The sequence below is a fragment of the Dromaius novaehollandiae genome, chromosome 21, assembly GCF_036370855.1.
Source record: "Dromaius novaehollandiae isolate bDroNov1 chromosome 21, bDroNov1.hap1, whole genome shotgun sequence".
NCBI classification, from domain to species: Eukaryota; Metazoa; Chordata; class Aves; order Casuariiformes; family Dromaiidae; genus Dromaius; species Dromaius novaehollandiae.
In genome coordinates this window covers 7,510,471-7,525,258 of record NC_088118.1, presented here as the reverse complement: position 1 = coordinate 7,525,258, position 14,788 = coordinate 7,510,471, and the positions used below count along the sequence as shown (strand labels likewise).

At 50.7% G+C, this 14,788-nt stretch overlaps 1 protein-coding gene and 1 long non-coding RNA gene across 8 annotated transcripts in view; one reads left to right on the top strand and one right to left on the bottom strand.

The window, feature by feature from the left end:
* Positions 1–14,788, top strand: part of LOC112981550 (uncharacterized) — a 51,046-nt gene that overhangs the window by 27,100 nt on the left and 9,158 nt on the right. The gene's annotated exons all lie outside the window — the stretch shown is intronic.
* Positions 5,614–14,788, bottom strand: part of ARHGAP32 (Rho GTPase activating protein 32) — a 280,782-nt gene continuing 271,607 nt past the window's right edge. For all 7 annotated transcript variants that reach the window (XM_026097253.2, XM_026097254.2, XM_064524332.1 and 4 more), the window contains 2 exons: positions 13,379–14,298; positions 5,614–12,460 (listed from right to left, as the gene is read on the bottom strand). In XM_026097253.2, the coding sequence (XP_025953038.2) occupies positions 10,211–12,460; positions 13,379–14,298 (3,170 nt within the window). In that variant the 3' untranslated portion in view covers positions 5,614–10,210. The remainder of the gene's footprint in view (positions 12,461–13,378; positions 14,299–14,788) is intronic.

The following is a 14,788-nucleotide window of genomic DNA, read 5'->3' as shown; positions in this document are numbered from 1 at the left end:
CGCTTTTGAAGCTGTGTTGAGGACTGAGAAAATACTTTTTCATTTTAAAAAGTGGTCCTTCTTTGACATTGTACAAGAGTCTCTTTTGGAAAAGAAAATGAGAAATAGAAGAAAGGTTAGATGAGGTTCTCTTGCTCTATTACAAAAATCCCTGGGTCGTCCTGTAGCATGCGAACGTACCTTCTGTACTCTGAATTGCCGCGTTCCTCAGCAAATGTTAGCTAGCGAGTCACTTCATTGTGCGTTATTAGTAACAAGCCTTCACTTTGTCGATACTGGTGAAACCTTGATACCTTGTCTGTTAGTGTCTGCGTGTTTTTCTCGGGCATGCTTCTCTGCTGAGGATGGCACTTCTGCTGTAGAAGGAGAGAGCGTGCTCCAGCCCCCGTCCTTTTGGGGCTAGATAAAGGGGAAAAGCTTGCAGAAGTTGAAGTGGATTCAGAGAAAAGAAACCAAAGAGGCAAAACAAACAAAAGGCACTAAGTGAGGTGGTTGTTCAAGTCCCGAAGAGATAAGCAAATAAAGGTGGTCTGAAGAAAAATAAAAGATGCTAATAAAATAAAACCTGCGAAAGGCAAGCATGTGACAGAGGAGGGAGGGCAAGGCAGGTGTCTTCCAGTCCTCTGGAAGAAGTTCTGGTCTGGGTAGGTATTTCTGCTGGCTGGCTGCCTGCCTGAAATCCTGGCCCTGTCTGGCACTTTTTAAATCCTATGTTTGAATTTAAATTTGAAGTGGTGCAGGAAAAAAATGCTCTTAGAATATTCCTATTGATCGTCTGGCCTAGAGGGTGAGTGCTGATTTGGAGGAAGAGGAGACTAGGGTTTCGCTTGCATAGCTGTTGTAGGATTGCTGCGTTACCCTTGCTGTTGCACTCAGTTCTTCTGTGTTTCTGCTTCACTACTGCGCTTCTGTGCATTAGTTCGCTTGTTAGCTGGGTTTAACACTCGTACGTCAGGAATAGTTTATCCCTAGATATGCGCGGAGTTCACTGCACAGTGGTTCTCGCTCCCTGTGTAGTCTAGGAGCAGAGGGAAAATGGGGCTGCTCCATAGTGCCGAGGTACAGACCATAGATGGGCGCTATGAAAACCATCCCAGCCACCGCCTCTGTTTGGATGACATAGATCACCCACGATCACCCAGATCTTCCTCTCTGGAAACCCGCCAGGTGACTTGTTCTCATTGAAGATGGGAGACCTGGAAAGCTTCAAACATTCACGACATTTGAATAATGCATAAAGCTCCAGCACTTGCTAGAGTCAAATATTCTTCTCTAGCTTCTTAGATCTTTGAAAAACGGATGAATTCATTTTTACTTGAAAACCTTCCCTTGCCCCCTCTGCAACCTGCTCCCCTTTCAAAGACATCACGTGCTTCTTGCAAACTTTGCATCTTTCTAAATATACAGCCCTTTTGTTAGGTTAGCAGCCCTTTTGTAAGGGATCTTTCTAATTACCAAAGGCAACAGGAAAGAGAAAGGTATGACACCGACTTTTCTTAGGGCAAAAAGAAGGCAGCCTCGCTGACTACATTTGGCCGTGCCAAATAAATTCAGTCTGGCTGTAACGGGATGCTCTGCTCCTGGGGACGTTCCCCCTCTCTTCCCCTCGTCCCCAGTTGATCAGTCTGCTCAGGTCTCTTCCGTGGTCCTCGGGAAGGTGCTGGCCCATGTAACAGGCAACACGAGCATTTGCGTATGCAGGGCTGTGGCAGGGAATGCCGCGGTGAGAGACGTACGGACGGGACACATTGGACGCCGGCTCTGCCGTGAGCCTGGAGGAGGCCTGCACTGGGCAGGAGGAGGCCTCCAGACAGGTGGTAAGGCAGATACCTTAGGAGAAGCCTACCTTGGCTGCTAATTAGGCCCAAAAGGTGCAGACTTGGTGCCTGAAGTCAAGGGTGTCTGTCTGGAGGCTGATGATTCATTTTGACACTCCCCCCCCCCCGGCCAAGGAGGGGTCAGTGGATCTGAACCTTATTGGGGATCATGATGCTCATGAGGCACTTGAGGAACGGGCTGTCCTGTAGCATGTGGACAAGTAGGGGAAGACTTGATGCGATGCACAGTGAAATTAAAATTGCCTTATTTAATGGATGCTGTTTGTGGGGAAGCGTCTTCGCTTTTGTGCTCTGTAGTCTGTAGAACTGGTGATTTGAGAGGTTGGGTGGGGTGTGGTTTAGAAGCTCCTCAGGGCGAAATCCCAGGGCGTAAATGTGACCTGTTGCGTCCTTCTTGCCTTCTCGTGCTGCCGTGCCAAGCTCGTGTCGAGGCCTGCTCACGAGGGGCACCAGCAGCCCCCGCTCGGAGCTCGTCCTGCCTGTGGGTCCCTGCGCAGGGACAGAAGGGTAGCAGCTGTCCTGCCGCTCTGCTGGGACCTGGGGGGAGGACCTGCCCCGAGCAGATGCCCAGCCTCTGATTAACGTGGAGGTGAGAAGCCGAACCTGGCTCGTGCCCAGTGCTGTGCTGGAAGTGCGGTTCAGCAGCTTGCGCCCAGCGCCCTGCCATCGCTCGAGGTGCGACTTGAGAGCTGCTTGCGTTCGCACAGGCTCTGCCCTGACAGGTGCTGGACTTGGTGCTCGTGGCTGGGGGTCCTGGTGCACGCAGGCTGGTAATTAATCTTAGCAGGGCGTCCTTGCCGGCTGGAGGAAGAAGATGAGGGAGGGACTGAGCAGCATTGCTGCTTCCCTGCTTTTCTCACGTCAACTGTTGTTTCCGGATGACTTTTCTAGTGTTGAATTGCGCTTTTACCAGTGCCTCTGATGATGAGCAGACGTACTGCAGCATTCCTGTGGGGATGGAGTCCTTAACAGTTGATAAGTTTTCTGAAAAGCAGCAAAGAGCTGCTTAGTCTGCAGCCCGCTTTTCAGTTGGGAAAGCAGACTCCAAAAGCTGCTTCAGCATCAGTGGTAACTCCGCGCTCTCAGCTGGGCGCTTTGTGGCTGGTGCAGCATTGTGGAGGAGAGCAGAGCCCCTTAGGAGACTGCAGGTATGCTGCTGGAGCACTGACTATTCAATAGATCTTTTTTTTTAAAAAAAAAAATTCAACTGTAGATATCAGGAACACGAGACCCGAACACAGAAGCTACTAGAATGGAACGTAATCCTTTTAAATGGTCTAAAAAGAGGGCTTTTAACAGCAAATGTGGTTTAACAGCGCTACCTGGTGGAGACAGTTCTTCAGGCAAATAAATTCTGAGTATGGTGTTACTGGTCCTTAGACACTTTACATTTAACATTTGTGCTTTTTTTGGTTTTTTAATTTAATCTACTGTGTTCTGTAAATGAGTCTCCACCAGGAGGGTACAACTTGGGAAGGGCCGTCAGAAAGACGACTAGTGTCATCGTGCGTGGGTTTTTTTCTTTTTTTCTTCTTGGTCAGAAAATGCTGTAAAGAAAAATGAGGTTATGCAATTGAAAAGTGCCCTTAGCATTGCCTGTACCCACTGAGTCCTCCTTTGATGCACAGTAAAACCTCCGGGCTGCTACCTTCCACACTGGTTATGTGATGTTGAGAGTATTATTAAAGGAAACGCCCTTGGTGGCTGGGAAAGCGAGGCACTGTACAGAAGTGGTTTAGGCCAGACCAGGCAGGGAGGTGGTACGTGAGTTCTTGAGATGCTCCTTGAGGCAGCGGGTTCAGGTCTCTGCTACTCCCTTACCCAGAAACCTGAGTCTCTTGGGATCTCTTTAATCATGGACCTGATCTGTTGGCAGTGAGCACAGTGGGCAGGAAATCTGTTGTGCTGCCACAAAACACCTGATCAGATTGGGTGTCTGTTAGCAATTTTGCAGGAGGGGAGGGAAGAAGCGTTGGTGGGGAGGTGACTGGAGCCAGGATGAACCCGTTCCTGTGGGACTTGCACACCTGGAGACATGAACTCCTGGAGGGAAGTCAAGGCGAAGCGGGAGCTCTCCCTTTTTCTGGGGTGGGCAGCCACCGTGCGTCAGAAGGCTTTGACAGGAAAGGGAGGTGGATGCCTCTCCTCACTTTGGCAAATCCAGTCTGGGCCGTATTTTCCAGTACTGTAGTTAAACTGGCAGAGTAAGCAGCTCCCTACGGAGGAGCTGAAGTTGAAATGTGTTCATCTAATGGACTTCAGAAGAGTCGAGATCTTGTCGTTTTTTTGTTTGTTAACTTGTCCTCGCTTTCTGCTCTGCCTTTGAAGTGTCTGGCCCCAAAGACAACTTCAGTGTTGGAGGCGTTACCAGGTGGCTTTGCATCAGGCACAGGTAGGGGGCCAGGGCTGGACAGTGACTGTGGGGGGGTCACATGGAGGTGTGTGAAAGCCTCTCTGGTTCTTGTGCAAGTCTGGATATGGCAGCAGCACCTCCCTTGGAGGGAGCTTGGCAGAGGAGACCTTGACGCGTGCTCCTGTTAGTGCAGCTGTGCAGTAGGAGAGGTATCGCTCGTCTTGAAATGTGGGACTGTACTTGGTTTGCACTGCAACCTTCCTAAGGTCCTCCTGTCCCTTTCCTGCCAGAACGCTGATGTTGAGTGAAGGAGACTGGAACGCGGGTTAATAAGTAGACCTGAATTGTAAAGTGAGGATCTGGGAGCGGAGGACACTGAGAGAGCAGGAGGGTTCAACGTAATCAGACACAAATAAGCAAGGAAAGCATGTTCTTTGTCAGCAACATTCTTTCCCCTAAGGGCCCAGTTTCTTAGGTTAACTTCAATTTTGCAATAACCTCCCTCTTCCTGATATTTTATGTCAGACTGAGATAAGTGTTGTTAATACCTGGCCTTGCAAGGTGACTCAAAAGCTCCGTTAGAGCATGCGTCTGGCGGTGCCCCATGAATAGCGCAAGGACGCTGCAAATACCCAGCAGACTGCATCTGGGTTTAGAGCCTGAATTCCAAATTTAGCCCCTCTGCGCTCACGTGGAAGGTTATCCAGGCCTGCTGCTCTTGGTGAACATACACGACAGTGAATAACCCTGTGCAGCGATGTACAGGCTCAACGTGGTGAGTGAAGGCGTTAACCTGTTGTCCAAGGAAGGACTGGACTATTAGGCTGGTTTTAGACCTGGGGAATATAGCTGATGGCAGCCTTTAGATAGACCTTCTTACAGTGTTTAAGAACAGCAGATCAGATTAATTTCTTTTAATCATCTTCTGCTATTAATTAACTATGAACAGTATTCCTGTGGTGCCAGAATCCCTCCCTGGCCTGCTCTGGAGGCCAAGGCGGCCTGTGCCATCTGTTAGTCCGAACTTAACCCCCCCCCCCCCCCTTCTGCACGAGTGCCGCACTGTTTCTCCTTGCACTGTCATTCGGGGTGAGAAGAAAGGAGACTAGGAAAGCCAGGTCATTTTTTGCTCGGTTGTGCGTTGTGGGTGGGTTTTTTCCTCTTTTACGAAGCAGTTATGCCTCGGGTGTAATTCAGCAGGTAAGCGGTGGTACAGGCCTGTGGTGAGCGATTTTGCAGTAGCCTTAGCACATGAATTAGCATAAAGTCAAAGTCACCCCCTCCTTTGTCTTTAGAGATACCAGCCACCATCCCTCCAATGCATGGCTCTAAGCTGTGTGTGTTTCCCCCCCCCCCCGCCAGTCTTTAATATACTATTAATTAATGAGGCAGAGACACAAATACACACAAACACAAAGGAAATAGTTTTTAACCTGGCTTGATTAATGCTGTCAAGTTGTACATCTGAGTGTGGGCTCAGTGGGACTGTTGCTTTTGTTTAATACCACAAGACACCTCAGTCTGGATTGTTGCATTACAGTACAAATAAAAAACGGAAACAAAACCACATCTGCATCATACAAGGTGAGAAGAATGAGAATTCTAAATATTTACAGAGAAGGGCAGTGGGGAAACCACAAAAATATTTACATAAAAATACATGAGCTTGTCGGCATATACATTTTACACCAGTTCACAAAAAAAAAGACACTATATAAATTAAAGTGAAGGAAACTCTGAAGGTAACCCAAGACTTTCTGGGATGCTTCTCTCATGCGGCTCAGGGAAAGAAAAATCAAGTCTTCTACAGCAGGAAAATGAACTGCAAAACAACCCTTTTCTCCCCACCCTCCACCCCCCACCCCCCACCAAACTGGACAAGGCAAGACTCCGCACACAAAGGTATTGCGTCGTACGTAGGTTTAAACCAGACCATGCCTTTCAACATCGCATTTCTGCAGCCCGAGGTTCTGGAAGAGAGTTGCATGCCTAAGCCGCCTTTAACTAAAGAAAGTAAAACGATCTCATCCAGATTTCCTAATGCGTAACACATCACTTCAGTCAGTGCCCTGTCAATGTACTTGTGAATGGCAAAAAGCACACGCGAGGTTCGGTCCCTTTCTGGGGTTAAAGAGGAACAACAGGTTTTCAAGGTGGTTTTGGTTTTGTGTAGCAACTTACTACCACTGTGCAATCCTCACTGACCCCCTCCAAGTGATGAATGTAAAATGAGGATCTCTGGAAAGACATAGGCACAAAGTTGTGGGTGTTTTGTCAAATATGCATATAGATTTCACCTGATAAGACTCTTAAAAATTGTAAATTAATGCTTTAAGACTTTATAGGGGCTAGGTCCTAGTTACTCACCTAACAACTGCACTCCCCCTTCTCCAACAAAGGTCTCCCACAGGTCATAGTGTTGTGGTCCAAGGTGGAAAGCCAGAGTTGGAATACATTATTGGACCCTAATTCTTACGTGCACTAGGGAGAAATTCAGCTGGAAACTTAAGAAGCAGCAATTTAAAATGCAGATAGCTTTTGGCAACTGTAAGATAATTATTTAAGAGTATAGCTGCTTGTCATCTTGCTGGGGATAAGGTTAGGCAATGAATTACTTAACCTGAGCAGAACTGGACTTGCAGTTGAATATTATTTGCCTTGCTGTCCCCCTGCTTTCTCCTGTTTCTCTGCTAGGATGCGAAGAACTGAACTCCTGACTTACCTCCGTATCATCCACCTTATTTAGTCATCTGGTGTAACCTCCCCTCCTTGCTCTGATGCACACGGCCCTTTTTTTTCCTCAGCTGTGATTCTGTCTTAGCTTGAATCAGTCGATGGGGATGGGAAAACTGCCTTGCTAATGAGTATCAGGCTGACCACAGTGCAAGAGCAGAACTGCATAGTTCACTGTATGGCTTTCGTGGGGTGGACGTGGGGATGACGGCTGAATCGTACTAGGTGCCCGAGCTGTGGGCAGCGGCAACGCCAAGAGAAGGGTGCGCGTCCGTTATTGTTAGGAAAAGCTGATGCCTTAACCTTGTGGTTGTGTACTTGTGGCCCAGCGCGGGCGTACAGAAGTTAGTCTGGGCGCTCCGAGAGCTTGCAGCCCTCAAAGTACATGCTGATGTGACTGTGCACGGAGGGATGGGAGGAAGCTGGATTATTTAGTATTACTGTTCTTTTTTAATGGAGACCTTGTCCTCTAGGGAAGGCTGTTTGTAGCAGCCATCCAGGTGTACAGATGTGCACCTTGGGGAGCTGTTTCTGAGAGGTGCTGGAAGCGTTTGTCTTCCTTGAGGTGGGAGCGGGGGGACCCGGCGGTGAGGGGGTGCTTAGCACCTGGCACTTGGTACAATGCAGTGAGCTGAAGAGCCCAGGCTCGGGCAGTAGTAGCAAAAGACTGTAAGGAACAGAAATTGTCCAGGGATGGCACTTGATACCTAGAGGGAGACAGTGGCTTTGAGCAGGAAAATCCAGAGAGGCATTTACAGTTAGCGGGAACCGAGTTCAGCCCCCTCGTAGGAGAACAGTCCCGGTTAACGTAAGGCCAAAACGGAGGTTAAGGAGGAAGAGAGTTGCTGGGGGCAGGAGTGGGGAGTTAAGGCTTTCATGGAGAGAGAGGTTTGACCTACAACTCTCATTACCTGAATCCCAAATAGCCTGAACCAAACGCATGTCCCTGCCTCAACTGGAGACCTTAGCAGGTAACGGGCAGCGGTGGGGAGACTGTGCTGCAATGGTGGAGGACTAGTGGTAGTCCTAAAAAAGAAAAAAACCCACAACAGACAAAAAAACCACACCTCTGTTGAGAGCGTGTACTTAAACCGGACTCCCTTGGCCAGCTCGCACCAAGGAATGTGGCTCGTTCAGCCTTTACTAAGGAATTAGCTAGCAATGTAGACAGGACGCCCGCAGTGTGGCTCGCCTAATGGCCCCCTTTAGATATCCTGTTTTTCTTAAAACATTACAAAAACATTCCCCCACAAAGAAACGAACCCCTCTACCTGGTCACTAGTCACAAGGGGACTGTGGCAACCTGGATCACAGTGCTTTGTTTTTTCTGACTGCCAGATTTATTTCCGTAACACGTAAGAAAACTCTTCTAAACAAAATGCTTAAAACAATAGCTTTGCACAATAAAGTAGGACCATAAGGTACTGTTACTGAAACAGCCCCAGACAAGGCTACAAGGTTAAAAGAAGCAAATGGCTAAAGCCTGGTTAGTTACTAGAAGCAGTTTTTCCTTATGATTTAGAAGCCCCCAAATAGCCATGAAATTTTCGTTCGAAAAAGCATCCGATACAAGTTCCCTTTAGCTTTCACAGCTGTGTGCTAACTGCAGGACCTCCAGATTAATAAGACATCAGAGATTCAACACAGGTAGAGAAGTTCTTCAACCAAACAGAACAGGAATGGCCTTGGTATTTATCAGTGAGCATTTAAAAACTCCTAAATCTCAAGTATTGCTCGCAAGCCCTGTCTAGTGAGATGGATGTGCTTTGTAAGGGGGGGTTGCAGCGAGTTCTGGGAAGTCTGAGAGGCTGCAGATGAGATGCTGCCTGGCTTCTTTTGCAGCACGGAAAGCTTTTAAATACCTAGGACAACATTAGTAGTGTATTACAAGAAGTGCACTGGCCTTTTGTCCCTACTGCTAACTGAATACTGGTGTGATCTACATTTGCAATAAGGGAGGCAATACTATTTCACAGTGCACAGACAGCATGTAACTACTCTGTATGTGCCGTAACTTCACAGGGATTGCCCTGCCAGCGCAGAGCTAGAAGGTTACAGAAAGCCGTGTCCTGTAGAGCCTTCGGTTTAAGGTCAATAGGAGCATTCCCTGATCTAAGAGCAGCAGGATCTGGCCTAGGGCAAGTATCTGGTCATGCAGGTAACTCGGCACTTACACAGTCATTCCCAGCTGGTAAGTTGTGCTCCAATTTACAAGCTGGACGTAATGCTGTAGTGAATTTTCTTTTTTTTTGTAGAGAGATGATGCCGTCTGGCCAGCCACAATGTGGTATTAAGTTGTCTGGACTGTAGATAGCCTAGCAGTAAAGAGGAATGAGCATGAAATGGGTGTGCTGTTCCCAAGTGTGTGAATGTGGTTGGTTTTTCTTGTTTTCTTTTCTTTTTTTTTTTTTTTTCCCTTTGGGTATGAGAAATGCAGACCTGCCCTACTTGGCTTCTATAGCTGGCCTCCGCTTACAATACAGAAATTAAAAGTAATTTGATTTCTTGTAGTTGGAAGCAGCTTGTTAAGCAAGCAATTTAAAAAGTGCGCCGTATTTCAAACTTGCTTCACAGCCTGTTCCACCAAGTGAAGTCAAAACAGGCTCCAACCCCTTCAAAGCAGTTCAAGTGGATCCACTATGCCTAAGCAAGAATTTTCCAGGGAGAGGCAGGACCTCAGCATTTATCTAGGAGAAAATACTTAGCAAGTCTTTCCCCCCCAGCTTTTAGCCTTCTCTTGCTGCGTAACCTCAAAGGGGGGCAGAACAGTGGTTCCTCCAAGGTAGGTCACTGAGACCCCTCCTTGGAAGCTCGTGGTGGGAAGGGCAACTCGCTACACGTGGGGTTTGCAAGGAGAAGAGCTGCATGCACAGTCCGTCATGCACAGGACTATGGAGGCGTTGTGAGGAAGCAGTGGTAACCGCCCGTGTCCAGTCTGGGGAAGGAAAAGCCCCTTTTCCTTCCCCCCTGCCCCAACAGCATCCCTTTCGGCTCTGCCCCGCCTCTCTGGCGACTGTCTATCTTGTACTCTTTCTGCGTGCCAACAGCCTGCCCTATCGTTCCAGTTGTCTCAAGCTACATGAAAAAGCTAAATCTCTACTACATAAAAACAGTGAGTGGTGGGCTGGTAGGGGTGGGGTAGAGGGTGGGTTTGCTTTGCTCATCGGGGCAGGGTGGTTTTTTTTTTTTCTTTTTTTTTCTTTTTTTCCGTCACTGAAAAAATAAAACAGTCCACTGTCCAGCAGAGGCTGCTTAGACTCTATCCCTCCTTCCCCCCCGCACCCGCTCACTCAACGTGGACCTCCGTTTCCGGCCTCTGCAGACACAGCTCTGTGGGGAGGAAGGCCCCCTGGCCCAGGGCCGTGGCGTAAGTTCTACTGTGCACGTGGGAAAACCCGGGGGGCGCAAACCCCCCTCCTCCGACGTAGCCCCCTCTTTGGTGCTGAGGCATGGTATGGTAATCCTCCAAATTATCGTACTGGGACACCACAGTCATAGTGCTTTGGCGTTTCCCGAGGGTTTGGTATGGGTAGAGGAGGGCCGAGTCCCTCTCCATGGTTTCGGGGTGCTGCATTCTGAGGCTGTGGCTCCGTTCGGGCTTGGGCGGCGGTGCCATGGCGGAGGCGGCGTGCTCCTCGTCTTTGTAGCAGTCTCTGGAGTGCTTCTCCATGGAAGCGGCCGGCCTGGCTCGAGGCCTTTCCAAATCTGGCCTGTCCTCTGCTACCCTCACCTCCTTGTGGTTCAGTCTCAGGGTTTCCTGGTTTGCCGGGATGTACTTCCCACCCGAGTGCTGGTAACCGATGGGCTCAGAGGGCTCCGGACCACCTTTAGGCCTGTAGTCGGGATAAGGGGGCCCGTTTTTGGATTCGGAAGGCTGCCTATGGCTTGCTTCCTGCTGCAAGTGTGTCCTGTGTTCGTTCGGGTTGCAGCCCGGCTCGTGCAGCTTCCTGTTGCGGACGCTGCTCTGCTTCTGGGGAAGGGACGGCTTCTCCGACTGCCCGTTCCCGTAGGCCCCGTGATAGTGGGCTCGCTCCAGCTCTGGCTCAGCGTGCTGCATGTAGTAACGTTCGTCCCCCTCCGGCGTAGCTGCTTTCGCCGGGTACCGCCCCTCTTTCCCCTCTGCCACGGTGAGGAGGCCAGTCTTCCCAGGATCTGACTTGCTGCGCAAGTGAATGACGTCCAGCCCTCCCAGTTCCTCCTGCAGCAGAGGGGCCACGTTATCGTACTGGGACATCACGGGCCCTTTCACCTTCTGGCGCGTGCGGCTCTCCCGGCGAATAGACTGCATGCGGTACTTCTCCATGTCCTCCAGGTCCCACGACATGTACATGTGTTTGACGTCTGGGGCAGGAGGCACGTCTCTGCTGATAAAGCTGTGCTCTTTACCTGTCAGGTGGCTGATGAGGCCGCCCCGAGGGTAGGCGGACAAGCCAGGATAGCGGTACGGACCTTTGCTCTGAAGCCGCGAGGCGTAGGATGCGAAGTCTCGGCTGGGCAGGGGGTGGAATGGCCTGGCCCGCACGGTGCTGTAGGGGTCCAGGTCGTAAAAGCTCCCATCAGCAGTGGTGTAGTAAGAGGAACCGGAAGAGCTGGAGTAAGGACTGTAGCGGTAATGTACCCGCCCGTTCTCGAAGTAAGGCTGCAGCTGAGTTACGTGGTAGTCGGAGTGGGGCTGGTATGGCTTGTACTGATAGAGGGGCCGCGGGCAGTACAGCGGCTCGTCGTCCGGCGGCACCTCAGTCCGGGAAATGGGAACGGAGCGGATGGCGGAGGCAGCGGGGGTGGGCACGTGCAGCGACTGAACCCTTCGGATGGTGGGGTAGGGCGGAGCGTCCTCCGCGTAGCCAGCGTTACGCAGGCCCGTCGGGCTCACGGAGGACACAAACTCTGTCCGGCTGCGCGGCTTGGAGTGGAGCGCTGAGGTGCTCTTCGCCTGGCTCGTGTAGGTGTTGTAGCGAGCGCCCATAGAGGTGGGCGTCTCCGACCTGGGCGGGTAGGCTTGGTGCTGGTCGGCCTTGCTGTGGTAGGAGATGTGAGGAGGAACGCTCTCTGGCCTGTACTGGTGGGTGGAAGCGGGCTTGTGGTGCAGGTAGTTGTCTGGCCCGGAGGACTCGGGAATGCTCTCTGGCTTGGGATGCGGCATGTACACGGACTGCAGGGAAGCGTGCTTGGGCGGGGGAGGTGGCGGCGGCAGCAAAGCTTCCTCCACTGAGGAGGCCAGCATGGAGGAAGCCAGGAAGGCGTGGTAATTGGAGTTGTTGATGGTGTCCGTGTTGTTCGAGTGCATGGCAGCAGCAATCTTGCTCTCCAGCGTTCTCACAGGCGGGACGGGCGGTGCAAAGCTGTAGGAGGAGTGAGTGGGGACTGACTCGGACCGCAGGTGCAGTGGGGGAGCCCTCGTAGCCTCCCGAGGCTTTTCCAAATGGCTCTGGTGGCCCGTGGGCATGGATGAGGAGCTGCAGATGGCAGAATTGCTTTCTGAGACAAAAACAGGAGCAGGCTCAGGTGGCTTTTCAGGTGCTGTTGCACCCCGTACCTATAGGGAAGAAACCAGCACGAGTTAGAGGCAAGCATCCTCCTCCTGTTCTGTAGTACAGTCTCAGAGATGCTTGTACAGGCTCATTCAGTGTAAACTCTTTATACCTGCTTTCTGTTTGCGGTGGAGACCTAGCTCTGCTCGCTGTAGAAGAAAGGATGTGTATGTGCCCTTCAACAGCAAGGGCAAGGCGCTGCCTCGGGGAGATGGCGAGTGAGTTTTTAGGACCTGTCACAAATTGTGGCCAAGGAGCCCGCGTGTCCTTTCTGCAAATGTCAAACTGCAGAAAGGGGAGGAGGCGGTCGTCTCTCTGTGAACAGGTCAAAACTGTTACACGGTGGCCCGAGTGTTTTGTTACGTGCCATCCCAAGCAGCGGTAAGGAGGGTAATACTGCAGAAATCGCTCCCTCGAAGGCGGTGACAGTGTCTAAGGCAGTTGTGCCTGTTTCCTTGGCAGCAGGTGGCTGGATGCTCAGTGAGCATCTCCACATCTACCTCCCACACCATCAACCTGGCCTGCTTTATTAGAGTGTTGGAACAGGATTGTCAATCTCGGTGAAAAGAGGATGCAAAAATTATTCTTGCTGTTTTCAAGCACTTCTAAACTAGCATTCCCTGTATTGGTCACCCCTGTGTGTGTGTATGTGTATGTCTGTGTGTGTATATTTTTTTTTCCTTAAAACCAACGCAGGCAAGTATATTGGGATGTTCCCCTATCTTCACCTAGGAAATTCTGTGATGCTTCCCTGTAAGGCTGTGCCTCTGTTGTACACACGCAACTTCGAGTAACCAGGGGATTCCCTGCCTCTTCCCGTTTGGATTTGAGCCCAGCTCTCCTTGGGCTCAACCTTCTAGAATTACAGATTAGCTGCACCGCGTTTGCAAATACACGTGAGGCGGGAAGGCGCATCCGCTTACCTGACTGGAACTACTCGATGCCTTTGCAGAGGCGGCTGGCACTTGTCCCGTTGCTGACTGGTGGTCTTGCCTCTGCAACGGTGCCGGCTGGCTGGTGGCGAGTGTGCGTGGAGCAGCTGTAGCGACGACATCTGCCTGAGCGGTGGGTGGGCCAGCCGGGTGCGGACCCGCTGCCCCACGGTTAGGCTCGGTCACTGTTGTCTGGATGGTTGTTAAGTACAGCATTGAAGCCAGGGCGGTTTTCTCCCCGGCAGTTACAACAGGAGGAGACTGAAGTTTGTCCTCAGCTGTGCAGACGGGAACGTGGTGCTTGTCCACAGACATGCACGTGCGAAGGTGGGGCTTATCTATGGACAAGTCTGCTGTGGGAGGTTCCCAGTCAGGCAGCGCGCCTGCGTGGTGGTGTGTGTGGTCCCAGTCCCCAGCGTGGGGGGGGAACTGATCTCTGTCCCCCACTTTAGCAGGATGGAAGTTGGATTGCTCCTGCTCTGCGTCTCTGCTAGCAGGCAAGTCCCCGGGCATGCCAGGGTGGAGAGGTGGGGGGTCCCGGTGTCCAGGTGCACCTGGCAGGTGGTTCTGCTCCCCAGGCGTGCTGCTGCCTTGAAAATCCTGCTCTACTGGTGCACCAGTCTGGAAGTGAAGTCGGTTCTCAGGCAGACCAGTGTACAGGTGGAGCTTGTCTGGCGCACCAGCACTGAGATGGAGCTTTTCTAGAGCTGTGCCAGCTTCAGTCTCTCCGTAATTTGTGCTTTCAGAATGAGCATCTCCTGGCCTTTTCTGAGACTGAGCGGATGCTTGCTGCGCGGACTCGGCTAACGCTAGGGCTAGCATGCGCGCTGCGTTTTTCGGAGGAGGAGGAGGGATAAGAGACACAGAACTGACGGGAACAGGATCCTGGGGGGAGTCGAGGGCAACTGCTCCTAATGGGGGGAAAATTGAGAGAGAGAGTGATTTTATGTTACCCAAAAAGGAGAGTGACCTAACCTTAATGACTATTATAAAAAATAGATGCTTTCCACACTTTCACAGTGGCAATTCCTTCTGATGCGAAATACTGTATCTTCTGTCCCACATGCAAACGCTGCTCAACAGCACAGCAGTTCATCACAAAAACGAAAAAACACAAGAGATTGTCTAAAGGCTCCTCTTGCATTTCTAGAGAGGTAGGAAGTAGGTAGAAGAGAATGAGATACCCTTATACAATTTTGATCATAAGGCTTTGGGCAAGAAAGGTCCCTTCTTCAAGTGTTGGCAGATTTTTAATTTAAAAAAAAGTCTTAGATGGTCTATTGCCTGAAATGATTTAGAAGGACATGCTATAGATTTTCATGTATGACAGGATGGGAGAAAAAAAAAGTGGTATACAAAGTACTATGGCAAATATCCGAGATTTGTGTGATGTAGGGAAAA